General features: G+C 61.0%; 1 protein-coding gene and 1 long non-coding RNA gene across 2 annotated transcripts in view; both read left to right on the forward strand.

Annotated features, from left to right (window-relative positions):
- PWWP2B (PWWP domain containing 2B) overlaps positions 1-4,773 on the forward strand; it is a 40,482-nt gene extending 35,709 nt beyond the window's left edge. Inside the window, exon 3 of the mRNA XM_086681245.1 lies at positions 4,112-4,773. Within this exon, the coding sequence (XP_086537371.1) occupies positions 4,112-4,167 (56 nt within the window). The 3' untranslated portion in view covers positions 4,168-4,773. The remainder of the gene's footprint in view (positions 1-4,111) is intronic.
- Positions 4,774-18,564: 13,791 nt separating this feature from the next.
- LOC147576250 (uncharacterized) lies at positions 18,565-22,295 on the forward strand. The gene is made up of 3 exons (XR_015241939.1): positions 18,565-19,099; positions 19,566-19,706; positions 21,453-22,295. It is a non-coding gene; the product is annotated as an uncharacterized LOC147576250 (long non-coding RNA).
- Positions 22,296-25,649: the final 3,354 nt, after the last annotated feature.

Raw genomic sequence — 25,649 nt, forward strand, 5'->3', positions numbered from 1 at the left:
AGCCAGTAGAGTCCCGGAAGGGCCTGGACCCGCACAAGGGCTGAGAGGGAGCAGGTCCCGGGGCGGGGGGCAGGACTGGGGTGTGCTCCAGGGGGTCAGTGGCCCCAGGGCGCCCTTTGTTCAGCAGCAGATGTGACCACCCCCCACGCCCACGCCCCCAGGCGCAGGCCAGATGTGGACCCCGTCCCTGGAGGGATGCACATTGGAGCCGATATATAGATTTTCCTCTCTGCTGACTGGACTGCGCCTGCGCTGGCGGCAAATGAAGGAATAAAAACACGCACAGTTTACGGTTCACACTTGAAACAAAAACGTTTCCCCCTTTGAGCTAACGTTGGATCAAGACAAACGAGATGTCAACCCGACGCTGAGGAATGAATCACCGCCGTGGCCGACATCCCGTGGCGGAGCCCCAGGGCCCCCTGGCCGGCCGTGCAGGGCCGGCCCGAGCGGCGGGTGCCCGTGCGCGGGGTCCGCCCAAGGATATAAATGACCCGGGCGGGAAATCAATGCTCCTGCTGAAAGCCTTTCTGCGGTAATGGAGGCTGTCAGGCTTGGTTCAACGTGAGCCCCGTCTGGGGGAGGAGAGAGAGAGGGAGGAGCGTTTCATTATGTAATTGTTATTGAGTCTAATTTAGCACAGATTCTCCCAGTTCCAGAAGCAACGGCAGAACCATGGCTTTGGTGGCGGGATTGGTCTGTGTTCAAACTAACTGAGAGACCTGGGGCACCAGGTTGGGCAGAACAGACCCACAACGTCAGGTGGCCGCTGGCCTTCGACGTCTGGGCCCGGGGAGGCCGGGAGAGGGGAGGGGCTTCTCCCCGACGGGTGCCTGCTGGTGCCCAGGGGGGCGGGGGCGGGGCTCAGCCTGGGGCTAGGTCTGGGTTTCAGCGCAGGTGCGGTGAGCAAAGGGGGGATGGGGGAGGGGTGGGGAGGAAAGTTCTTAGCTTCTAACCGCAGCCTGCTCTTTCTGGTGATTGGCCCCCATCCAGGGGCCCACTCAGAGTCACCTCTTAGACCCAGAGACAGTCCTGTCACTGGGAAATTCTGAGGGATTTAGGACCTCTCTCTGAGGGGACAGAGGCCAATATATAATTTTTCTACCATTTTCTACCTTTCATTATGTGGTGGGTCTCATCCAATCAGTTGAAGACCTCAAGAGAAGAAGACTGTGGTCCCCTGAGAAGGAGGGAGCTCTGTCTCCGGGGAATTCTGGAGCCCAACCCTCCCCTGGGTGTGCAGCCTGCGGCCTGCCCTGGAGATTTAGGGCTCTCCAGTCCCCCACAGTCGTGTGAGCCAGCTCCTTAAAATCTCTCTCTGTCCCAACCTCCTTCCCTGTCTCTCCCTTTGTCTCTCTCTGTCTCTCTTGCTCCCCAGTGTTTCCCTTCTTCCTACAGTCACCAGGAAATCAAGATGCGGGAAGGGGCCACTCCCCCACACGCCAGAGCCTCAGGGAGGCCTTCCTGCCCCTCTGAGGGGGTTCTCTGGGGTTTGGGTCCCACTGGACGCCTCTGCAAAGTACAAAGGCTGTTGTCGACCTCTGGTGCACCACGAATCCAGGCCCTGTGTCAGGAGCACCACAGAGGACAAAGAAAACCAGCAGGAATGTGACCCGAAATCAGCCCACCCAGGCCCCAGGGCTCTCAGACTCCTGGATGACATGGCCTCACCCCTGGGGCTGGGGCCTGCCGGCTTCCGGTCCTGCCCGGCTCAGCCTGGACCCCAGCCTCACCGTGGCTCTGGCTTTGCGCAAATGTGGGGATTTCCTCCTCGACGCAGGAGCGGCCTCTCCACAAACTCGGGCAAGAAAGCGGCCTCAGCTCCTGCAAACAGAGGCCGCCCTCAGAGCCCCCCGCTAGCCCCCCACGTCCTCAGAGCCCCTCTCCACCCTCAGACCCCCTGCCCCCCAGGGCCAGCCTTTCTGTGTATACTGTTGTTCTGTTCTGCTCCGGTTACAAAAACTGTAGCTGTTTATCGTGTCTCGCTAAGAAAGTGGAAACGAATAGGTAAAGAAGAAAATTAGAGTTCCCGCGATCCAGGGCGCTCACAGTCGCCTCCGGCATATTCTCCTGGAGAACCACGCACATCCGGGCACGCTTGCGGGGACACAGGTGCGTGTGTGGACAGTGCTGTGGAAATCAGCATCACTTCTCACACAGTTTCTCATGCGTTAACACGTGTTCAAAACCAAAAGAACCTTAATGGCCCCCCGGTGCCCCCCACCCAGCGTCCCCCAAGGAATCCACTGCTCCTGACATGTTCTCTGCTGCTGAGATTCCGTGTTTGTGAACAGCCCTCGACGAGCGTGTCTGTCCTGGTCTGAGAGGCCGTGCCCCCCAGGGGTGTGCTGGTGGACAGATTGCTGGATCCGACCAGGAGGGCCCCGGGCGTTCGGGCCCCTCGGGGACGGCAGCCCTGAATTCCGCCGCGTGGGCCAAGCCCGCAGGGCACCAGCAGTGTGGCCCCTGAGGAGCAGGACCCGTGGGCGCCGTGGGCACCGTGAGTGGTCCCTGGAGGCCCCTGGTCAGGAGCAGACGCCCGCCCTGCAGCGCACGGTGGTGACCTCTCCTGTCTCTTTAAGCACTCTGGTGCGTTTTCTAGAAACTTGGAGGGGTCCTGTCCTTAACCGTTCGCAAAATGGCTTTATCGAGCTCTAAGGCCTGTGCCCTTCACCTCACCACCTCAGGCAACTCTGGAAGAGCTCGTTACCTCTGGGCCAAGCGCCTCCCCCTTGCCCGTTACGGGCAACCCCCCTCCCCCAGTGCCTGGCCCCCACAAATCCGCTTTCTGGCTCCTTCCCTTTACCTTTCCTGGACTGTTCACGTGAATGCAGCCGGACGGTACGTGGACTTTGCACCCGGCCCCCTCGAGCGCCTCACTCGCCATGTTGCTCGGCGGCTCGCGCGTGTCCGTGATTCCCTTCTTTCTGCGGCTGAGAAACGGTCCCCGTGCCTGTGCCGCACTTCAGCCGCCCATGGGCACTCAGCTCACTTCCAGCCTCTGCCTGCCGGGCCCCGGCCGCTGAGAACACGCGTGCACACGCCTCGCGTGGATGTGTGTCCTCATGTCTCGGGCACATGTCTAGTAGTGGGCTGCCGGGTCGTGGGGTGACTCACGTTCGGGGAGCTGCCAGGCTGTCCTCCGTGGCGGCGCCACTGTGCATTCCCGCCGGCCGTGAGCCAGGGCTCCGCTGTCACCGCACCCTCCCCGGCACTCTTTATTATCTGTCCTTTTAATTCCATCAGCTGGGCGTGGAGCCGATGCCATACCTGTCCCGCGAGAGGGGACAGATGGACGAGCCACAGCAGGCCGCAGGTGGCACCCGCCAAAGCAATGAGTTCTAGAAAACATGAGCTGGTGATTGGAGACATTCGTGCCTACGACTTGAGGCAGAAACAGAATTAAAAATAAAACTGGTCGGGGGCCCCTGGGTGGCTCAGGCGGTTGAGCATCTGTGACTTCGGCTCAGGTCATGATCTCACGGTGCGTGAGTTCGAGCCCCGCGTCGGGTTCTGTTCTGACAGCTTAGAGCCTGGGGCCTGCTTCGGATTCTGTGTCTCCTCCTCTCTCTGCCCCTCCCCTGCTCACGCTCTGTCTCTCTCTCTGTCTCAAAAATAAATAAAGAGGGGCATCTGGCTGGCTCAGTCGGTTAAACGTCTGCCTTCCGCTCAGGTCCTGATCTCGCGGTCTGTGAGTTTGAGCCCCGCGTCGGGCTCTGTGCTGACAGCTTAGAGCCTGGAGCCTGCTTTGGATTCTGTGTCTCCCTCTCTCTGACCCTCCCCCGTTCATGCTCTGTCTCTCTCTGTCTCAAAAATAAACGTTAAAAAAAAAATTAAAAAAAAAAATAAAACTGGTTGGAGGCGTCTGGGGGCTCAGTCGGTTGAGTGTCTGAGTTCTGACTTTGGCTCAGGTCATGATCTCACGGTTCGTGAGTTCGAGCCCCGCGTCAGGGTCTCTGCTGGCAGTGTGACCTGTGCTCACTCTCTCTCTCTTTCAAAATAATTAAACTTAAAAAAAAAAATGTTCATCTATTTAAAAAAATGAAGCTGGCTAAAATCCCCAATTCTCCTGATCTGTATCTTGATTTCAATTTTATTTTTTTGTTTTTAGATGTTCATTTAAACATTGATGCTCCCGCTGGCCCTGCTCTGTCTCCTCCCAGCTGACCGTAGGAGCAGGTGGGTGCCCATGCATGTGGGCAGGGGTGCGTCGTTGACCAAAGCGAGTTCTTAGCACACCTCCGTATCGTGACCAGCGAAGTCACCAGCCCCGAAGGCTGACGGGTCAGGTCCCCTCAGCACCAGCAGGAGCAGGAGGGGGAGGAACGACGGGGAACAGCAGGGAACAGGGCATCTCGTGGAAGCATCCGGAAGCATCCACACCCCAGATGACCCGGCACCATAGGAAGGGGTGGGCGCGACGGGCCTTGTCTCTACTTCATGTGCTGGGACACATCCGTGCACTGTGGTTGCCAGGTAGAGGGAGGGCTGGGAACATTCTGAAGAGCCAGACCCCAAAGGTTGCTCTGTGGGCCCAGTGGACGGGGCGAGGTGTTCCTCCCCGAGGTCACCAGAGCCGACTACGGGTCCACATGGCAGAGAGGAGTGGGACCCAGACCCCACTGGAGATCTGGGCAGGGGCTGTGTCCCCGGGGAGGGGCTGTGTCCCCGGGCAGGGACTGTGTCCCCAGGCGGGGGCTGTGTCCAAGGGCCTGGCCCCGAGGTGCCCACCCGGGGGGCTTGGCTGTTTGACTTCCGTGGGCCATGGCAGGGCAGGGCATGGGAGAATCCTGGAAGGGGGTCGGCGTCTGGGTGCTTGTGACGCCTGGGTGCAGGACAGATGTCCTGCCGATCCCATAAGGACCTTGTGGACGTGCCACTCCAGGGCCACAACCTGCTGTCAACCCTGGGGTCCTGCCAAGGGTCCCTACGGGTGGAGCCAGCCTCCCTTCTGGAGGAGCTGCCCCAGCTGTGGCTCCCAGCGCCCCTGGTACGGGCAGTGTTAGCTTGCTGAGGACAACAGGATGACACCCCTCGATCTGCTTGGCGCCCCCAAAGCTGGGCATGAGGAGGCACCCCCATGAGTGTGGGAGCTATCAGACCATCCCACATTCTGCCCGGGGGCTTGGTCTCCCCTTGGAGAAGGCCTGTGCTCACCCCTTTCTTCCCTGAAGTCCCTGGGGCTGGAATGGGGGGCGGGTGCCCAGCAGGGCCTGGACAGCCTCCCTGTCACAGGCCACCTGCCCCTGAGGCCATGCTCTGCCTGGGTGGGCTCCCTGGCTCTGCCTGTCTCCTGGAGCCCCTGGGCAGCTGCACTGCCCCTCTCCCCACAGGATCTGGGCGCTGGGACCCCCAGGGCTGCACCCCCAGTCATGAGGCCCCAGCCAGAGTCACAGTGTGCAGTGACTCCCAGCTGCTCCTGACTCCACCCTCTGGCCCCTGCCCCTCTCCCAGGGCACCGGGAAGCCACTTTCAGGGGGAGGGAAAGGCCAGGCCCTGGTCAGCTCTCGAGCTCAGCAGTGGAGTTAGTCAGAAGGAGGGAGGAGGTGGGACCCCAGGGTCAGCTCTCTGTCTTCTGGTCCTGCCTCCTTCCGGGGCAGGAGCCTGGCTGACTCAGGGGTGGGGGTGGGGTGGGGCTGGTGGGGTAGGGTGGGGTGAGATGGGCAGGGCCCCATATTTGGTCAAATGCTGAGGAAGCCTCAGGTGTGGAGCATTCCAGAAGCTTGGACTCCCAGGGAGGGCCCTAGGCAGACCACAGAGATGGCCTCTCAGCTCCCTGCTGACTCACTGGGAGAGGCAGAGGAAGTGCAGGGGAGCTGGGGGTGGGGAGGGGAGGGCGGAGAGGGCGCCAGGGCCTCCCTGAGCCTCCCACAAGGCCCTTCCTGGCAGCTCCCCAGGGCCCTGGGCTCCAGCCACATGGTCAGCTGGCCGGGAGGCCCTCTGGGCAGGAGAGAGGGGCCTGGGGAGCTGCTGGGTCCCATGGGAGGGGTGGGGGGGGGGGCTGGGGAGAGTCCCACCCGAGCCTGACGTGGGTGTGGGGTCCCTTGAGGCTGGGACGCGGTGTCTGTAGAGACTTTCGAGTCTCGGGTTTTGAATCAGCAGCTCAGGAAGGGCCCGAAGGGCCTGTGAGATTGCCAGCTGGGCCACACGCCCCGGGCCTCTCCCTCCTCCTGCTGGGGTGAGGGGCCCTCAGGGCAGCCAAGGTGGCCCACATGGGGGCCAGGACCAGCAGGCAGAGGCAACATGGGGTGCTGAGGGAGCCCCTGGCACCTTGGGCAGGGCTGGGTGGGCCGCACCACGCGGGGCAGGGGGTTGACGAAAGGCCACGGGTGTGAGGCATGTGTGTGTGTGTGTGTCCGTGCGCGTGCAGGTAGTGAGCACAAGCATGAGACACAGTGGGGGTCTCGCTGGTGTCCCTTCCCCCCCCCCACATCTGCCTCCCCTCCCTTCCCCTTCCCCCCTCCCCACTGGGATCCAGTGGGCACGGGAGTCACTGGGCACACAAGAACCTATTTATTTCTCTTCAAGGCCCAGGCCACCAGGAGAGCCGTCTTCTCTTCTCCCTGGCAGCCCCCCCCACCCCAGCCTGCACCCCCAGGGGCCCAGGGCGGAGTGGCTGGAAAAGCCAGTTCTGTGGGGCCCCTCGCTGGTCTGTGCTGACAGGTGGACGGCAGAGTTTCCAGCGGCCTGCCGTGTGGGGAGGCCTAGGGCCTTCGGCGGGGGCCGCCTCGAGCCTCCAAGAGGCTGGCCTCCCCCCAGGGAGAGAGAGGAGGCCTCCCAGACCCTTGCACCGTCCTCGGGGACGCCAGGGCACCAAGAGCACTGGGCCCCCCAACGCTTCTGGCGGGACGGGCTGCCAGGGACACCTCAGACCCTGGAGCAAGAAAGGGCGGGGCCGGCGGGGGAGGAGGGGGCCTGGGGTCCTGGGGGCCCGTGGGGAGGCCGGAGCCAAGGAGCCGGCCCCTGTTTCTGGGAGAAAGCTAATGTGCGCCTGGCAGAGGCAGGAAACACATTGCTTGTCCGGATTCCTCATTAAAATACGGCCTAAGTGATGGCACCCCGGGGACGCCACAGGCCCCTGGGACAAGGCCGCTCATCGCTGTGTCGGGCAACAGTTTTCCTTAAGCGCCAAGAGGGAGAACCCCGCCCCCCAGACAGAAATAGCACCCTTGGCCCCCATTTCCTGCCTCCAGGGGTGCCCCTCGCTCCCCTCCAGCGGGCGACCACGCCCCTCCAGGCCCTGTGCCCCCTGTGCCCACGGGCTCCCCAAGCTCCCCTGGGAACCTACTGCTTTGTCTTGCACTTTGTGCTTCTAAAATAAAAATTTTGAATTTTAATGAAATAAGTTTTCTAAAAGCTGCCCATTATAGAAGAGGTGAAAATACAAAAAGAAGTTTCCTTTTGGGGAGAAATGAAGAGGAGATCACGGGTGGGCCAGCGGGATAAGGGGCCAGGAGCCACCTGTCTGTCCTCCAGAGCTCGAACCCACGAACCGTGAGATCATGACCTGAGCCGAAGTCACAGATGCTCAACCGCCTGAGCCACCCAGGGGCCCCGCGGATCCTGTCTTTAGACGTGGCTGTGCTTTCGTCTATGAAAGATTCACACTGCCTTTGTGCGTTGTGTTATTCTGGTGACTCCCGTCAGACGTTCGTGTTCTGAGTTGTACTGACCCGGCCAGCACGGAAGGCCAGGCTGGCCTTCCCCAGGTGCCAGGAGGGTGCTGGGGCTGGAACAGAGGTGCTGGGGGGCGGGGCAGGGAGGTGAGTCCCAACCCAATGGACGTCGCCCTCAGCACTGGGAGGCCCAGACGGTGGGTAGGAGACACACGCCCCACCCCGCCCAGGGACCTGGCTGGCCAGGCCCCTCCCTGTGCCCAGAAGCACCCCCACCCGACCCCCAGGACTTCCTGCTGGTCCAGCTTGTCCTCATGACCCCTGGACAAAGGGAAGGCTGTGGTGCTTAGGAGCAGGGCAAGGGCAGGAGGGGGTGTCAGCTGGCAGAGAGGCAGCTTGGCCCTTCCCGTGGATTTCCAGGCAAGGCTTTTGGTGAAGGGAGAGCCAGGGCGGGTCACCCTGGGGGTACGGAGAGAGTCCCTCCCCCCAAGACACCCTGGACCTGCAGTTCCGACCCACCCTCTCCCTGACCCCCAGCCCCTCCCCAGACAGCGGCCGAGAGGCGGACGCATCTCAGGAGGCACAGCTGGGGAGGCAGGAGTGTGTCCAGCTGAGCGCTGACCGGGGCCCGTGGGCTGCTGCTCTGGGACCTGCACCAGCGGGGGGGAGGGCAGACCTGGTGCCTCTGCCTTCTCCTCTGTCCCCCCCCACCTGCAGTATGGGGGTCTCTGCGCCCTGGGGACTCCTCAGAGGGGCTTGCTGCAAAGCGATGAAAGGATGCCCCCGGCTGGGGGAGAGGAGCCTGCCTGGGGGTCAGAGCCCCAGGGGCCCTCTGGCTCCACATATGGGTAAACAGAGTCCTGCACACAGGAAGGGTGGGGGTGGGCACCTCTCCCACCCTCTCAGACCTCGGAGGCTGGCGTGGTCAGCTCCAGGCAGGCGAGGGACCCCAGGGGTGGGGACCTGGATGGAGCTCAGGTCCAAGGACGCTGCCTCCTGCATGTTGCCTACGGCGGTGGCCCGGGCATCTTCCCCAGCCTCCATGAGGCCTTCTGAGCTGGGACCTTGTGTCTGATAGATGAGGCGCCAAGGCCTGGCTCAAGGTAAGGTCTGCCTTTGTGGGACGGACGTTGGCCCCCACGCCAGGGCACACTCCAGGGGCCTCCTGGGGCTGGACGAGGGTCAGACATGTTCAGAATGAGGCCTCAGGGGTCCAGGCAGCATGGCATGCTGGTCCTGTCTGGCCTCCGCAGGGCACAGAACGGGCCCAGGCACTAGGGACAAGCCCCCAGCGTGGGGACAGTCACGCCTGCCACCACGACCTGCGGTCTCCGTGCGGCCTCGGCAGGTAAGGGGGTCTCTCTGCAGGGGAGGATGTGTGCTGCCCCCTCGAGGAGACCCCAGGGCAGCGGCCAGAGGGCGGCCTGCTGAGGGCCCAGGTGCCAGCCCGGCAGCATCCCGGCCCAAGCGTGGCCCGCACAGGGGAGCGCGTGCCCATGACCGAGTGGAGGTTTGGCAGAAGTGAGAGGAGGAGGGTAGCGGAGGGTGCCGGCCTCGCCCCAGATGTGCGTGGGCTGTTGGGACCCCAGGGACTGTGGTGTCACAGGGTGGGCGGCACGGTGAGCTGCAGCCCCTGGCAGAAAACCGTGAGCCCAATAGGGTGGCAGTGGGGAGGATGACCCTGCAGGCCCCCGGGATCCTCCTGGCACAGCCACGTGCTGTACCTGGGGAGCGGCTTAGAGTGGCCGCCCGGTCCCGGGAGCAGGAGGGAGTTGCCATCAGGGCCCAGCCGGAAGGAGGCCGTACCCTGAGCCAGCCCAGCCCTGGGGCCCTCTGCTGCCCAATGAACACCCAGCAACCTGGCCCTGCAGCCTCTGGGTGGTCCGTGCAGCCTTGCAGGGCCTGGGGGCCCTCTTCTGGCCACACTGTAGAAGGCAGAGCCACCACCACACGTGCGGCCTCCTTATGCACCCGGGCCACGCCGCCCCCAGGCCCACACCCCTCATGCTAACCTGTGAGTGTATCTGTCCCAGCTCCTTGGCCCCAAGAAGCCTGGCCACAGGAACAGAGGGCCGACCCCTCCATCTACGGGGAGTTGGCTCAGGTCTTGTTGAGGCCTCTCCTCTGCAGGCCCAGGCCCACCTGGAACCGCAGCATTTCCAGCACCTCCAAGACTGGACCCCCAAGGCCCAGGTGCCCCTTCTGGGTTGGGCCAGCCACAGCTCAGGGGCAGAGTCCTGGAAAGAAGAGTGGGCTCCACTTGGCCATGTCCAAGCAGCTGGACCTAAGCCAGGAGGCGACTAACAGCTCCGTGCCTCAGTTTCCACTTCTGAACCCCAGAAACGTTACCCCCTCCTAAGGTGTGCAGAAGATTCCAGATGTGTGAGGCTCCTGCAAATAGCAAGCCCCACACGCGTCTCTGGGACAGGGGAGTCCCTGCTGTTCCATTGAGCCCCTCTGGGGACAATCCGGACGTGGCCTAGAGCCCCGCCAGGGACTGCTGAGGGCGTGGCTGTAGGTCCCAGCCTTGGAAAGACCCTCACTCCCTGGTGTCGGCCTGCGAAGCTGCAGGCGAGGGGTCGCCACGGTGCGGCGGTGCCCTCTGCTGACGTTTCTTGGCATCGCGGCCCCCGAATGGCCACGGAAGCAGGGCCAGGGCCCCAGGGGGGCAGCAATGGTCCCAGGCAGTGCTCCCACGGGTCCGGGGCCTCCAGAGACCCAGACGCAATCACTTCTTCCCAAAGCAAGGGTTTGGAAGCATTCGTTCACCTGCGCAGACGTTCTCCCGGGACGTGCACGGCAGGCAGAGCAGCCGGGGCTGAAGTGGGAGGCGCCGCGGGTGGAGGACCGAGGGGGGTTGGCACAGGACAAGTGAGAGCAGAGACTGGAAGGCGGGACAGGAGGCAGGGGCCTCCTGCCTCCCCTTCCCTGTCGGGGGCTTAGCCCCTCGAGGGGCACCTAGAGGAGGTGTTCTGGCCTGGTCGCAAGCCAGGGGGATGCACGGAAACAGGCAGCCTCGGAGGGGACCCACCGCCCGTATACACTGCATTGTCGGCTTTCACGGTGAGTCCTTTGACCAGGACCCAAAGCCAGGGAGGGGGGACAGAGGGAGGGGGTAAATGTCCCTTTCGGACGGGAGAGCGCTGTGGCGGCACCACCCAGGGCGGGGGCAGGGGGAACGGGGACAGCGTGGAAGAAGCAAGGTGGGGTGAGGACAGCACCGAGCACCCCGTGCTGGGCCTCCGGGAGCCGCCAGACAGAGCACTGTTGTCCCCGTGAAGTGACATTTCCATAGCAACCACGATGCTCTCTGAGTGACAGCAATGTTCTCTAAGAGCTGCTGGATGCTCAGACATGAGTCTGCGGTGGACGAGCTGCCCCAGGGTCTGGAATCTTCCAGCTCGCCTCGGGCTCTGGCTCCTGGGGGTTTCCAGACCTGCTTTCCTGGGGTCTACGGATCACAGAGCCCAGAGCCCCCCCGCAAGCGTCCCCTGAGTGGGCCGTGCCGGCCCCGGCACTCAGCGCCTCTTCTCTGGTCCTGCCCCTGCCTGGGAGGTGCCTGCCCCAGCCACGTACCTTTCCACGTCCTCACAAAGTGCCAGCAGGGCAGGCGAATGGGCACGCAGGACAGCGGCAGGGGCCTGGGCGGTGAGGATGTGGGTGGGCTTCAGGGGTGCCTCCGTGTTTACAGACACATCGCGTGGTGGCGTCTTAGGGCAGCCACGAAGCGACGCCTCACGGGGCAGGCCGCGTCCTGCCTGCGCTTGGCTGAGAGCCAAGGGGAAGGGGCGCGGTTTCTCCGGCCCCTTCCGAAGGTGGCCGCCAGAAACGCTGCCCGGTTGGCGGTGCTGGCTGTCAGCCCTGCACTGGAGCCTGGGGAGCCGCCCAGGGCAGGGCCCAGAGGGAGGCGCTCTCAGACGTCAGGAGGGAGATGGGACACCACGTCTGCAGTCCTAGCGCCACAGGGGTCTCGGAGAGGCCTTTCCGGCCCCAGGCGTGCGCCCCACACGGCGCAAAGACGGGCTCCATGCACCCAAAGCTCAGTCCAGGGGACCCGCACCCAGTGCCGACCCCACGTGGAGCCATCAGTGGCCTCAGTGCTTGGTGGTGGAGGCCACGTGGCTCCCATCCTGCCATTTCCGGCGCCCTGGTGTGGGCAGGTGTGGGGCGGGGCCGCAGGCAGGGGAAGAAGGAACCACAAGAGCACACTCTCAAGAGACAAGCTGACTCGGCCATCGAGGCCAAGAGACTCCCGGGAGAGAGGGCCTCCTGTGACATTCAGAGCAAGTCCCCAGGAGCCAGCTGGGTGAGCGGTGCCCGGGGAGCGAGAGAAGGTGAGCCCGAGCAGGCGAGCCTGAGCAGGCGTAGGCAGAGGGCCGCCCCACCCCGCCCCCCGGGGTGCCCTGGCGGGTCACAGGTGCAGCCACGCCAGGAGGTGGCCCCCTGCTGCAGGACCCACGGCGCGCCACATCTGCCAACAGAGGGCGCCCTCCAGGCACAGCACGTGCCTTGCTCCCATGCCGACCCCGCTGCCCCCTGCCCTCTTCCTGCTGCCCACAAACTCCCAGAGCCCACAGCACGAAAGGGGCACCAAAGACCCTCTGGCTACAGTCACGTGGAGCCGCCACAGGAGACCTGGAAGAAAAGGAGTCCCTCCCCCCTCGCCCCTAACCGGACAGCCCCCACGCCCGGGCTTTCCTCCCAGGCAGTCTCACCAGAGGGCGGCTTGTTTCCCACGTCCGTAAGTGTCTTACCTGCCCTTGGGGTTCACTAGGGCCCGTCATGGGCACCTGGCCGCCGCCAGACTCTCCACGAGAACATGGCAGGGACATCCCTCTGGCCACGCACGTGAGCTGCCATGTCACCATCAGCAGCGGCGGCAGCCATCACCTCCACCATCGCCATCACCTTCGTCGTCATCTCCACGAGGACCCCTGGTCCCAAGAAGGAGGGTGCGGGAATCTCCTGGGGCCACTATAACAAATCACCACAGCTTAGGGGCTTGAGAAGCCGCAGATTTACCATCTCGGGTCTGGAGGTCACGAGTGTGGAGTGGGTGAGTCCAGGTGTGGGCAGGGGGGTTCTTACAAAGTCTCTGGGGAAGACTCCGTTTCCTTGCCCTCTGCACCTTCCAGAGGCACCTGCCTTCCTTGGCTCCCGGCCCCTCTCTGCACCTTCAAGCCGGCAGGTGCCTCTCTCTGATCTCTTGAACCCTCCTGCCCCCCGCTCCCCTGCCAGGACCCTTGCCTGGATCATCCTGGATGACCCTTCCCCCCCCCCCCCCGGGACCTTTATTTTCCCAGCACGTGGGACCTCCTCTCAGGCAGCCAGGCCTCATGCCTGGAGGTGAGGTGGGCACCCCACGCAGCCCCCGGGGCAATCGGCACCTGCCAGAGGTGGCCGGGCAGCCAGGAACCAGGTGCCCGAAGCACGGGCTCAGGGCCAGACCTGCTCGTCAGGTGAGAACAACCTTCTCGGTGCTATGTGGTGGCCTCCTGCCCAGGGCCACCCCCTCCCTCAGCCCCAAGTCCTGTCACTGCCGGTTGCCCACGATGGAGCCGGGGTGTCTGTAGGCCCTTCCATCCACAGGGGCAGGAGTCCCCTGAGGAGCGGGGACTGCACAGAACGGACAGAAGTCCCAGCTCAGCGGTTTTGGCCCGAGTAGGTTTAGAGCCAGTTCAAACCCTTCAGCAGATGCCCCGTGAGGGACAGTGGAGAACAGCTCCTGCTTGCTTTGTGGTTCATGGAAACCATCACGATCAAGCTTTGCCCAGCCGTGGGCTGTCCACGATGCTGTCCACGTCTGCCTAGCAGCCTCAGGAAGCAGGACGCAGGGTGACAGCAGTCTGCGTGCCCCTATTGCAGGACCCAACTGGGGAGGGGTCTGTCCTGGGCCTGACCCAGCCTCGCTGGGGAGGGCAGAGCAAGCGCCCTCATCCCCCGCTACCCTGTCCCTCCTGACCTGGGGGGCGGCCGCAGCCAGGTGGCCATCAGGTGACCGTAACACTGTCTATACGGGCTTCCCTTTCTGCAGGGTCAGTGACGGACGCTCCTGTCTTCTGTCTTACTCTTCAGCCTGTGCCTGACCAGAGTTACAGCCGTTAAGTCCCAGAGGGGGTGGGGGTCTGCCTGGGGACAGGGGTTCCGGGGGCCCTCCCAGAGTGCACTCTGCCCTCACCTGCCAGCCCAGCCAGGGCCTTGCCCGTCCCTCTCCCTTCCTGAGACCCTGCGTGTCTCCTCCCAGCCCCACCCCAAGCTCTCCAGCTCAGGCCTCATCTCCTCCCTAGAACCCTCCCAACCTCCCCGTCTCCTTCCCATCAGGCCCCCAGGCCTCTCTCCCCGCCTGCCCAGTGCCCGTCTGTTCCCAGGGCTGTGAACTGCTTCTCGTCCCCAGTACTAATTTGGCCGCTCACGTGGGGGCGCTCAAGAACAGTAGACACACGGCTGAGCAAATGAATGAATGAACCAACAGGCATCATGTGCCTGGGTAGGACCTCCCTGGCTACTGGGCCCTGCCCTGGCATTGTGGATGGGCACTCGGGTCCCAGAGAGGATGGCACCGTGCAGGGGACGGGCTGGGGAGAGGGGTTGCCTTCGGGCCGCTGATGACGTCCAAGGGGAGCATCTCCAGGCTGGCGGTGACCTTTCGGCCGGAGACTTCTAGCTGTAGAAGGGAGCCCGTATGTGTCCCTGCCTCCCTGGTGGGGGTCATGGGAGCAGAGACCTGGGGTTCTCCCAGGAATGGGAGTCCGCACTGCCCAGAGGCGGAGGGCCGGCCTGCCTCCTCGAGGCGCCCCCGGGCTCCCCTGGGACGAGGTGTGCAGCTGGGGGGCCCAGCCTGCCTGCCCCGTCACCAGATCCCGCTGCTGGCTGCCGCCTGCCTTTGTGGGCACCTCCTCCTCTGACTGTGGGTAAATCAGGTCACCTGCAGCTCTTTGCAGGATCAGGAGGAGCCTCGAAAACCAGGACAGATGGCAGTGCTTCCCAGGGGTTGGGGGGGAGTGGACTCATTAGTCGTTTCTAAATTAGACAGAGCGATGGGGGACCTCATGGGGTCCTGGGAACCCACGGAGTCACATTCCAGCCCACACAGGGATGCCTGCAGCTTCTTCTGAGGCCCAGCCACCTTGGAAAATGATGGTGGGGGTGCTTGGGGACAGGGCTGATGGGGGAGGCAAGTGGGCCTTCAGCCAAGGAAGATAGGGCTAGGGGGCGGGCCGGGCCGGGGAGGCCGTCCTGGGGGCCCGGCTCCCCGGTGACACGGCCTGCCGCCCTGGAAAGCTTCTCGGGCCAGCGGCGAAGGCCGAGGGAGCCCACACATCCACTCTGCTCTCTTTCCCATCAGGATGGCCATCAGAATCCATGGGCAAAGCCCGGCCCTTCATCCGGAAGAATGCTTACCGGAAGGAAGCCAGCAGGAAGCAGAATGTATGTGCGGGCCTCTCCCAGTCCCCTCCGGGAACCGTGGCTCAGGAAGCCTGCTGCTGCTGGGCCGTCCTGGGCCACGGTGTGAAAACAGGGGCAAGATGTCTCTCCTTGATTCCACAGAACAAGCCAGAACACTGCATCCACAGCGGTGGGGACCTAGGGGCCCCTACACCTTGGCCTCCAGCTTCCTCAGAACATCTCCACAGCTGCTAGAAATGTCCGGGAGAGGAGAGCCTGCCTGTGGGAGGCTCTGGGAAAGCGCAGTGGGCTAGTGCAGTGGGGTGGGCATCAGGCCGGCCCAAGGCTGCCCCTGGCATGCCCTGGCAGGGACCCAGGGGGCACAGCAACCCAAACCTCCATTCTAATGCTTGGGGCCCCTCCAAGCCTCCTCTTAACAGGGGAGGGGTGAGTGGGGCTGGGCAGAGCTGCAGCTGGACCAGGCTGGGGTGGCAAAGGGGCCAGGAGGCAGGCGAGACTAGGGCCAGTGGGGTGCCCGGAGCTCACGGAGACACTTAGACCTCGGGAGGCCAGACCCAGGCACCCGGCACAGGTGGTGGAGGCCTGGGTCTGGGTGCAGGGCCAGGGACGAGGTCCAGGATGTGGAAGCAGAGAGCGGGTTGTGTGTTCTGGGCTTTGGGATTGTGATGTCATGTCACCCGGCATCAGCATGAGCACCAGGGAAAGGGATAGTCCCCTGAGAACCGCCTCCCCCAGTCTTGGGGACAGGGCTGATGGGGAGGCAGGTGGGCCTTCAGCCAAGGAAGATAGGGCTAGGGGGCGGGCCGGGCTGGGGAGGCTGTCCTGGGGGCCGCAGGACAAAGCCTCGGGTCCAGGCCCCAGCTCTTCATTCACAGCCTTGGCAGAGGCCTCATCCCTTGGGCCTCAGCGTCCTTGCCTGTAAACGGGACCCAAGAAGGACCCTTTCGGCCCCGTGCGCCACGAGGTCGATGTGGCAGCCAACAGTGCCCAGGGGCCCGCGCAAAGACCCAGGGGGACATCTGTGCTCCGGACGCCTTTCCCTGTACCCCCGACCTAGGCCAGTTTCCCAACCTCCTTATTTGTCTCCTCTGGGCCTCTCCCGTCCGATGGCCTCTGTGCTCCCTGAGGGTAGGGTTGTCCTTGGCTCCCAGCACGGCCCGGACACAAGGCAGGTGGTCAGTGCGAAGCTATGGAGATGACCGGCGGTCAGGGGGTCGGCTGCGGGCCTGGCAGGAAACGGGCCCTATCCGCATCCGCACACCCAGCCATCTCCCTGAGAAGCCGGCAGGGGCATGGGGCTGGGGCTGAGGAAGGGGCACTGGGTCCCCATAGAAGGTCACCAGCACCCCCTGTCACCAGCTTGCACCGAATCTCTAGGGACATCCATTGTGTCCATATCCCAGACGGGGAACTGAGGCCAAGGTCACCCCGGCTTAAACAGCAGTGCTGGATTCAAACCCGGTCTGGGGCCTTGACCTGAGGCTGCCTGAGCCCCCGTAGCTGAGCTCCTGGGCCCCCCGCAGGCCCTCCTGGCCGGCCCGATGGCTCCCGAGGCCAGCATCCCCAGTGCGCCTGTCCACCCCCGGCAGCCTCACCAGGAGCCCTGCCCACACTCCCTGGAAGGGCCGCCTGTCTCGCTGTGCCAGAGCCTCATGTTTTCTGGCTGCGGCGAAACCAGCTTGTGTCCAAGCCTGGCCGCGGCGTCCAGAGGGGGCCAGGCCAAGCCTGAGGGAAGGCCTTCTTCTCCAGCATTCCAGGGATCCTGTGTGCTGTCTGTTCTGCCCGTGGGTGTGCAGGCCCAGCCGCCAGGCAGACACGGCTCTTGGCGAAGGCCGACCCCTGGGCGGGGTGCCAGTGCCAGGCTGAGGTGAAGGGAAACTGAGGCTCCGAGGGGGTTTATCTGCCCTGGTGGTCCCGCTGGACCCCAGGTCTCTGCTTTGGACAAGGTCACTCTTGTCCCGGGGCCTGGAATTTATGGGGACGCCTCCTCCAGGCAGCAGAGGGGCCGGAATGCCGGGGGTGTCCCCACCAGGACCTGCCAGGGCCCTGGGCCTCCCAGGGGCAGGACGGTGGCACTTCTTCCCCCCAGAGCAGTGCCCGGCCGCCCGAAGCTGGGCCAGCTCCTAACAAGCCCATCTGGTTTTCTTCTCTGGCTGGACTCCACAGAGTCAGGCCTGTCCCAACCCAACCCGGAAGCTTCCAGGCCGCCCTGCAGGCCAAGCCGGGCCCCACCCACCGGCCCCCGAGCGGGGAGGAGCTGAGCCGCTGGCCAGGAGCACCGGGCACCGTCCTGACCGTGATGTGGTGCCAGGCCGGCCCAGGAGCACGCGGGCAGTGGCCCCGGCAGACATGCCCACAAGAGCCGCCCACAGACGTCGCTGGGTCAGGGGCCACCAGCCAGGTCGGGGGTCGTGGTCTGCTGGGCTGCCTCGCTGCCGGGCCTACCCCGACGTGGAGCTGCCTGACTCGGGCGCTCAGCAGCCCCTGCCTGGGGCCTGGGTCTCCAAGTCCCTCCTGGGCTCCATGCAGGGCTGTGACCAAGGCCCGGGGAGGATTGGGGTGCCCCCACCCCCGCCGCTGTGTAATTCAAAATAAGAACAGCGCTAAGCCGTAAAGTACACGGAAGGAGGCCAAGGTGCTGCCCTTTCCCGCAGAGACCACTTGGATGCCTTTTTGGAAATAACAAATACCAAATCCTTTCTAAAAATGTCACTGGTGGCCTGGCCCAGTGACGGGCCACCCCCAAAGCCTGCCCTTCACCTACTCCTGGCTGCCAGCTGCCTCAGTCCCGCCCAGAAGAGAGGCCAGTGCCGTGAGCTGAGCGTAAGCAGAGGCAGCAGGCGCTTCTAGGGTCGGCGGGGCTAGGGGCTCAGCCTGCTTCCGGGACAGGATCTGCCTCGGGCGGGCGGGCGGTAGAGAGTCCTGGAAGGCCCCGCCCCATCCTGGCTGGGGATCGGGAGGAAGCCGCCTTCCGAGGGCCCTGCTGGCGCTCATCCCTCCCCGAGCCGGCCCCCAGCTACCTGCCCACACTGCACCGGGACAGCCGAGTGTCCGGTCCACTTGGAGGTGCCCCCCAGGAAAGAGGGCCCCCCTCCCGGCTGGGAGGGCCAGCAGGGGCAGCGCTCGATTTGCGGTCAGCCTGTAGGTCAAGGCCACAAGTCCCCCTACCAGCTCCGCCCAGGGGTGGATGCAGGGTCCACTGTGAGCCCCGTGTGGTGGGTTGGTCCCTGGTCCTCGGAGCGCACCCACACGGGTAGGGCTGGGCCCTGGGCGGTCCCTCTTGTTGTACCTGGGGACACTGAGGCCAGGAGAGGTCAGCCCTGCCCGAGGATACATGGCTGCTGTGAAAGGCCGGGATGTGGGAGGGATGAGCCACCGCTGGCCAGGTTCCTGTGGCATCTACAGCTGAGGTGGGGGCCACCTGCAGGCAGGGACAGGGCAGAGCACACAGCAGGTCACACCCTGGAGATCCAGGCCATGGGCGGTCACCACAGCACCCAGCCCCGACCACTTTCTAGTGAAGGAAGGTTCTGGAAGAAAGAGGGTTGGCCCAGAGGGCAGGAGGGTCTGCAGGCTAGCTGCTTCTCAGCTTTGCACCCAGATGTGTTCTGCAGGAGGCAGGCTTTCAGTGTCCCCCCACACCGAGCACCCCACCAGAGTTTGGAGGAGCTTGGGGACAACTGCGGAGGGAGAGACCCCTGGCCTTGGTCCCTCCCCTCAGATCCGCTCGCGTCACCGTGGCCCAGATTCCGCTGCTGGAAATACACTCGCAATTAAATCGAAAAGCCCAGAGAGGAAGGGGAGGTTACACAACACCTCATTCCCGGCGGCTCCCAGCGGCCCGGTGGACACACCTGCCTTGCCATGGCTGTCCCTGGCCCGGTCCCAGCCCCCCGGGTCCCAAGTCTCGGGCGGTGATGCGGCCACCGGGGCCCGGCCCGCTCCGCCCTGGGAGGGTGACCTGGGGCAGCCGGCAGGCCCCTTGTCTTCACATGGGGTCATCGCCCCTTCCGGGGCTGGGTAAACAGAGGTGTGTGGGCACAGGTGATGTGACAGTGGCCCGCTCTGGCTTCCCGGTGACTCAGGCCGAGGGAGGGAGCCAGGAGCTCCATCTGACAAGAGCGGCTCCGGCAGGAGGGGCGGCCTGGCCGAGGGTCGGACTCCCAGGTTCCCACGGCGGCAGCAGCACCAGCCCTGGGGAGTCTCCCTGGGCCCGCTGACCCTCACGCTGCCCTGCGCGGCGTCTCCTCCTGACCCCTGGGCGAGGGCTGGGCGCGTCCGGGGCAGGCAGGGCTGTGCCCGGGCAGCGTCACAGCCCGGAAGCTCTGGCAGAGCTGGGCACTGGCCCTGCCCTCTGGGCACCTGGACACTTCTGGACCGGCGGGTGTCTATGGCCCCTTGGCCAGGAGGAGCCCGGCCAGGTCCCGTTCTGTGGCTCAAGCCCCGCGTCAGGTCCCCTCCCTGCCCCACACAGGGGCCCCTCGGCCGCCGCTCTGGCTGGGTGTCTGCTCAGTGGGCTCAGTGGGCACTGTCTCTTACCAGCGTGTGCTGCCTACCTCAACAATACCTGTGTCACTGCTGTAGAACGGCTGTAAAACAGAAGGAAGCCAGAGTCACCCACAAGTCCAGAGCCAGAGGGAACCAGGGTGGCCTTGTAGCCGCATCCTTTCAACCTGGCCCCAGGTTCGTTCATGCCCTGCCCCGGGGTCATACAGAGTCCCTGTCCCCTTGATGCTCACACCCTGAGGAGGAGTCCTGAGGCAAAACAGGACCCCTGCAGTTGCAGATGCGGGTGGAGAGGGGGGTGGGGGGGGGAGGCGGGCTGGGTCAGGGACTTCCCACCCAGGGCAGGGAGAGGGCGTCTACGCAGGTTGTGAGCCCCGCCTCCTGCTTCCTGGGGTTCCCTTTCAGCCCCCGCCCCCGTGGGCTGCACGCTTTGTCTCCAGGGGAAACTATCTATTTGTTTAGATATGTTAATGGGCCTTTCAGGTCTGAAGGGAAAATCCCAGGGTGCAGGTGGGGCCAAGAATCAAAACCGGGTCTGAGGGGCGCCCCCTGGAAGGAGATGGCTCACCTGGGGCAGGGACGGGGGTGGGCAGCTGGGTGCCAGGTAAATCCCACCTGCCTTTCGTTTCATCTCTGATGTGTAGAGGCACCTGGCTCACGGAGACATGGGATTTATTTTATTGAAACGGTTGGGTCCTAGTCCCCCACTCTCCATTTTTTTTACATCAGTTTTGGAGATCTCCCTCTGTTGCCAATGTGTTTTCCTGCTTGTCACTTGGCTTTTAGGTTATTGGAGACACTTACATATACGTAGATGTGGAAACGGCACGCACTGAAAGCCAGTCGTATTTTCCTTCTTCGGGTGTGTGCCTAGAAAGTTCTTATCAAATTCCATTCGGCGCAATACTTACATATGCCTCTTGTATTTACAGCGTGATTTTTCCCTCTTCTTTTCATGCTAGTCTAATCCATCTGGAATTAATTTATATGGAAGCTTGGCCAGGGATTTAACTTTATTTTCTTCTCCAAATAATTAACCAATTATCCCCGCGGTGCTGGTCGAACGCTCAGAATGCACAGCGAGTGCTCTCCTGGCCTGGTACGAGGGTTACTCCTCTGTGGGCAGGGTTCAAAGCAAACCCCAGGAGGCCTGCAGCTGTGACCCTCTGGGCCCGAGGGACCCCGCGGGGAGCTGTCTGCAGGGAGACACAGCCTGCCCCAGCACTGGCAGGCAGGCTCAGAACTCAGCTCCCCAGCCTCCTTCTCCTCCCAACTGTCTGACCTCCTGCCCTTCTACCGCCCTGGCAAACGCGCTCTGGAGAGCTCGGGGCCCGCGGCCCTGAGACCTGGACGGTACGGGCCTGTGATGGGATGACGAGAAACTCCTAGTCATTCACCAGATGGGAGCCAGGAAAGGAGAGGCTGGGGAGTCAGCCTGCACCGGAAAGGCCATCAGGCCTCTCACAGCCTCGGGGTGGCTCGGCCTGCAGGCCGCGAGGGGGGGCTCACACTGTGGGTCAGCCCACCCAGCTTCAGCCCGGTCGGGCCTGACACCTAGAAGACAGGATGGGCGGAACAGAGTCTTACCTGGGCCTCGCCGGCTCCGTCGTGCGCGGTGTTAAGCATATAGCAAACGCCAACCGAACATGGGAAGAGGCAAGAAAATATGGCCCATAATTAAGAGGGAAACCAGACCATGGAGTAGACCCAGAGGTGATCTGGGTATTAGAGTTAGCAGGCAAGGACTCCCAAATAAGTATGATGAATATATCATAGAAAATTGAAGGAAAGATGGAAAGTTTCACCAGAGAATTGAAATATTTGTTAAAAAACCATGAACTAAATTAGAAAAAGATCAAATGGATATTTTGCAGCCGTATGTTCAATGTCAGAAACTAGTAACTCTATCAACACCCTTCGCAGAATACAGGATCGAGGAACCAGAAGCCGGGTTCATAGAAAATACCCAAACTGCAGCACAGAGAGAAAAGACAGATAAGGAAAGAACAGAGAAACATATGTGAGGCATGTGGAGCTTGCTCAAAAGTTCTTTTTTTTTGTTTTTAAAGTTTATTTATTTTGAGAGGGAGAGACACAGTGTGTGAGTGGGGGAGGGGCAGAGAGACAGAGACAGGGGGACAGAGAGAATCTCAAGCAGGCACCTCACCGCCGACGCAGAGCCCAATGCTGGGCTCAAACTCGTGAACCGTGACGACCTGAGCCAAAATCAAGAGCCGGATGCTTGGCCGACTGAGCCACCCAGGCGCCCGGAACATGCTCAAGTTCTAATGCACTAATAATTACAGTTTAAGAAAGAGAGGAGAGAAAATGGGGCAGAAGCAATGTGCAAAAAGATGATGACTAGAATTTCCCAGAACAAATGAAAGACATCAGCCCATGGATTCAAGAAGTTCTGTAAACCTTAGGCAGAAAAATCAAGCTAATGACTAGTAAGGCAATTATTAACTCTGGGAAACTATAAAGTTACATAACAAAGGAGATACAATCAAATTACATTTCATTCAGATCTGAATGACGTTAACCTGATCTAATAACACAAACAATAATTTTGATTTAATAAAAATTGTGATATAGCCCACAAAAAATGAGAAAGGGGAGAGAAGTCCATGGGACTGTATAATGATGGAGGCAACGTAAGAGAGTTTCAAACTTCCAAAGCAAGCCAGTAGATAATATCTAAAACTGAAAAATCAAGCAATGATAGGAGAAGTATGTTACTTAGAATTGTATGAAGTATGGAGAATTTTTTAAAAAGAGCTGAAAGTTGTGGCTTCTGGGAAGCAAGAAATTGCTACAAGTTAAGAGGAATTAAGGGACTAGAGCATTATGTTATAAACCTTGGCAAATAATTCTGACTCTTAAAATTAAGCGTGTATTTACTTTGATTAAAATTAAGGTTGGGGCACCCAGGTGGCTCAGTCGGTTGGGTGTCCAACTTTAGCTCAGGTCATGATCTCAGGGTTCATGGGTTCAAGCCCCGTGTTGGGCTCTGTGCCGACAGCTCAGAGCCTGGAGGCTCCTTCGGATTCTGTGTCTCCTTCTCTCTCTGCTCCTGCCCCGCTCATGCCCTGTCTGTCTTTGTCTCTCAACAATAAATAAACATTAATTTTTTTAAAATTAAGATTAATGGAGGGGTGCCTGGGTGGCTCAGTTGGTTAAGCATCTAACTCTTGATTTCAACTCCTGTCATGATCCCAGGGTCATGAGATGGAACCCTGCGTTGGGCTCTGAGCTGAGTGTGGAGCCTGCTTGGGATTTTCTCTCTCTCTCTCTCTCTCTCTCTCTCTCTCTCTTTCTCTCTCTCTCTCTCTCTCTGCCCCTCCCCCACTGTTGCTCTCTCTTTCTCTCTACAAAAAAAATAATTAAGGTTAATGGATATTAAGTATTATCAAATGCCTTTTGTGGTATTTATTAATGAGTTATATTTCTCATTTAACCTGTAGATATGATTAAATTATTGATACAGCTTAGATTTTATAATTTTAGCTTATCCCTGTCTTTGAGGGATAAATCCAATGTACTCAATGTATTGTTAATTAAGACAGTGACTGAATTTAACTTGCTATAAATTTATTTGGAATTCTTAGGTCTGAATTCATAATTGAGACTGTTCCATAAATCTTCTTTTAATGCTGTCTTTGCCAAGTTTTAGTGTCAGGGTTAAACTAGATTCATAAAGTTAAGTGGGAGGATTTTCATATATTTTCTTAAGTAGGCTCAACGCCCAACGTGGGGCTCGAACTCATGACCCTGAGATCAAGAGTCACACGCTCCACCGACTGAGCCAGCCAGGTGTCCCGGAGAACATGTTCATATTTTTTAAATCAATTATCAATTTATATGACATTGGAAATATCTGTTGCTTAAAATTTTGAAATATCCATAAATACCCTGAAATTGTATGGATCTGACACCACTTCTCGTGCAACGCTTTGAATTCATTCCAGGGTTAGTCACCTATTGGACTTCTTAATTTTCCTCTTGAGACAATTTTGGAAAAGCCCATTTTCTCAGAAAATCACCCCTTTCTTTTAGATGTACAGATTTATTTTAGTAGTGTTATATGTTATTTCACTTATAGTTTTTATGCTATGGGATTTTTAAAAATTTTTAATGTTTATTATTTTGAGAGAAAGAGAGAGACAGACAGACAGAACATAAGCAGGGGGAGGGTCAGAGAGAGAGGGAGACACAGATTCCGAAACAGGCTCCAGGCTCTGAGCTGTCATCACAGAGCCCAACGCGGGGCTTGAACCCACGAACCCTGAGATCATGACCCGATCCGAAGTCGGACGCCTAACCCACTGAGCCACCCGGGCGCCCGTCTGCTATGTGATTTTTGAAGAATTGTTTTTGACATTTAGTTCTGACTTGTAACCAAATGCAATTTTTTAGACTCATATCTACATGTAATTGACCTCAAAACTCACTGAAAGCTTTTCCACTTTCCAGATGTCTCTTGTCACCGTGTCCCTGGTTGGGATCCTCTCAGTGCGTGTTCCTCACGGCTTCTAGAGCAGATCGCTTTCCTCCGGTTGACTTCCGGTTCCTCCGTGACCTTTCCCGTGTTTGCTTTCTGCCGAGCGATCTTTTCATTTCTGACACTCAGGCAGAAGTTCCACTGAAGGCCTCTGATTGGTCCTCTCGTTTCTTCAGTGCCTTTAGTCTTGATTTTTAACGAAAGCTCGAAGCAGATACTTCAAAATACATACTTCTCCATTTGGAAATGTTTGTAAAATATACTTCTTATCCTCAACTTGCTTGTTATCTTCTCTACTTTTAGAATGACGGATTTGGGGCGCCTGGGTGGCTCAGTCGGTTGAGCATCTGACTTCAGCTCAGGTCATGGTCTTGCGGTTCGCGGGTTCGAGCCCCGCGTCGGGCTCTGTGCTGACAGCTGGGAGCCTGGAACCTGCTTCAGGCTCTGTGTCTCCCTGTCTCCCCACCTCCCCCGCTCGCACTCTGTCTCTGTCTCTCTGTCTCTGTCTCTCTCTCTCAAAAATAAATAAAAACATTTAAAAAAAAAAGAAGGAAGGATTTATTTTTACAGGTTGCAAGTGGGTTCTATTTTGGGTCTGTGCGTGTGCATATGCATATATGTGTACTCACATGGGAATGGGTTGTGCATGCATGTGTGCACGTGGGTGTGAACGTGTGTGTGTGTGTGCGCACAGGTGTGTTTGCTGCCTGTCGTCCTGGAGTGGTAGGAGGCCTCGTGGCCCTGGGGAGGGCAGACATCTGTGAGCAGAAGCTTCTTGACCTCCCTGACGCCCGTTTGCTTCCCGACACAAACGAAGGTGCCGGGGCCCCGGCCGCCCCTGATGGGTGCCCGCCCTCATCCCCCTTGAGGACCCAGTACTGGTCTCTCCCTTGCAGGGGGTGACTGGGCGCCATGGCTCCGGGGTGACCTGGCTCTGGCTGTCATGAGGCCCCTGTCGCAGCCCTGGGGGCTGGGCGTGAACCGCCACGCTTCGTGTCTGTCTCCAGCTGTGCGTGCGCCGGGCAGCAGAGGCCCAGAGCGGACACGGACCAGGCGGAGCTCCTCGGGCTCACCCTCAGGTCTGTCTGGGACACGGGCACACGGGGACCCCCCGCTCAGCCATCTGCCGGCCGGTGGGCTGACCTTCTGGGGGGAGCTTCGCTCTGTGCTCTCCAGGCTCCCGGGAGCTCTCGCTGACGATCCCTAAGCCATTACCAGCTGCGAGCCGGGGCGCTCCCGTGTCTGGCGGCCCATGGCATTTGGTAGCTCAGTATTAATCAGCAGCGACCTTTGCGTCTGTCAGCCACCCGGCTCGCCAGCCTGCTCCGAAGGCCGGGGCCTTGACATTCGTCAGTGCGGCCTGTGGGTCCTCATCGACCGGCGGCGGGGGGGGGGGGGGGGGGGGGGGGGGGGGCTTGGGGGCTGCCGTTGGAGCCCCGCCATCACCCAGACAGGCCCCGCTGCCCACTCCCACACAGCTCGGGGCCACGGATGGCCCACTGCCCGGGACCTCCCTCCGGCAGACTCCAGCCGCTGGCCACTCCTCGGCCGAACCCCCAAAATACCTGGAACTGCACCCAGCCTCAGGCAGACGGGCCCAGGCAGGGGGCAGGGGGCTC

The sequence above is a fragment of the Puma concolor genome, chromosome D2 (assembly GCF_028749965.1).
Source record: "Puma concolor isolate L17-30 chromosome D2, mPumCon1.1.hap2, whole genome shotgun sequence".
NCBI lineage: Eukaryota > Metazoa > Chordata > Mammalia > Carnivora > Felidae > Puma > Puma concolor.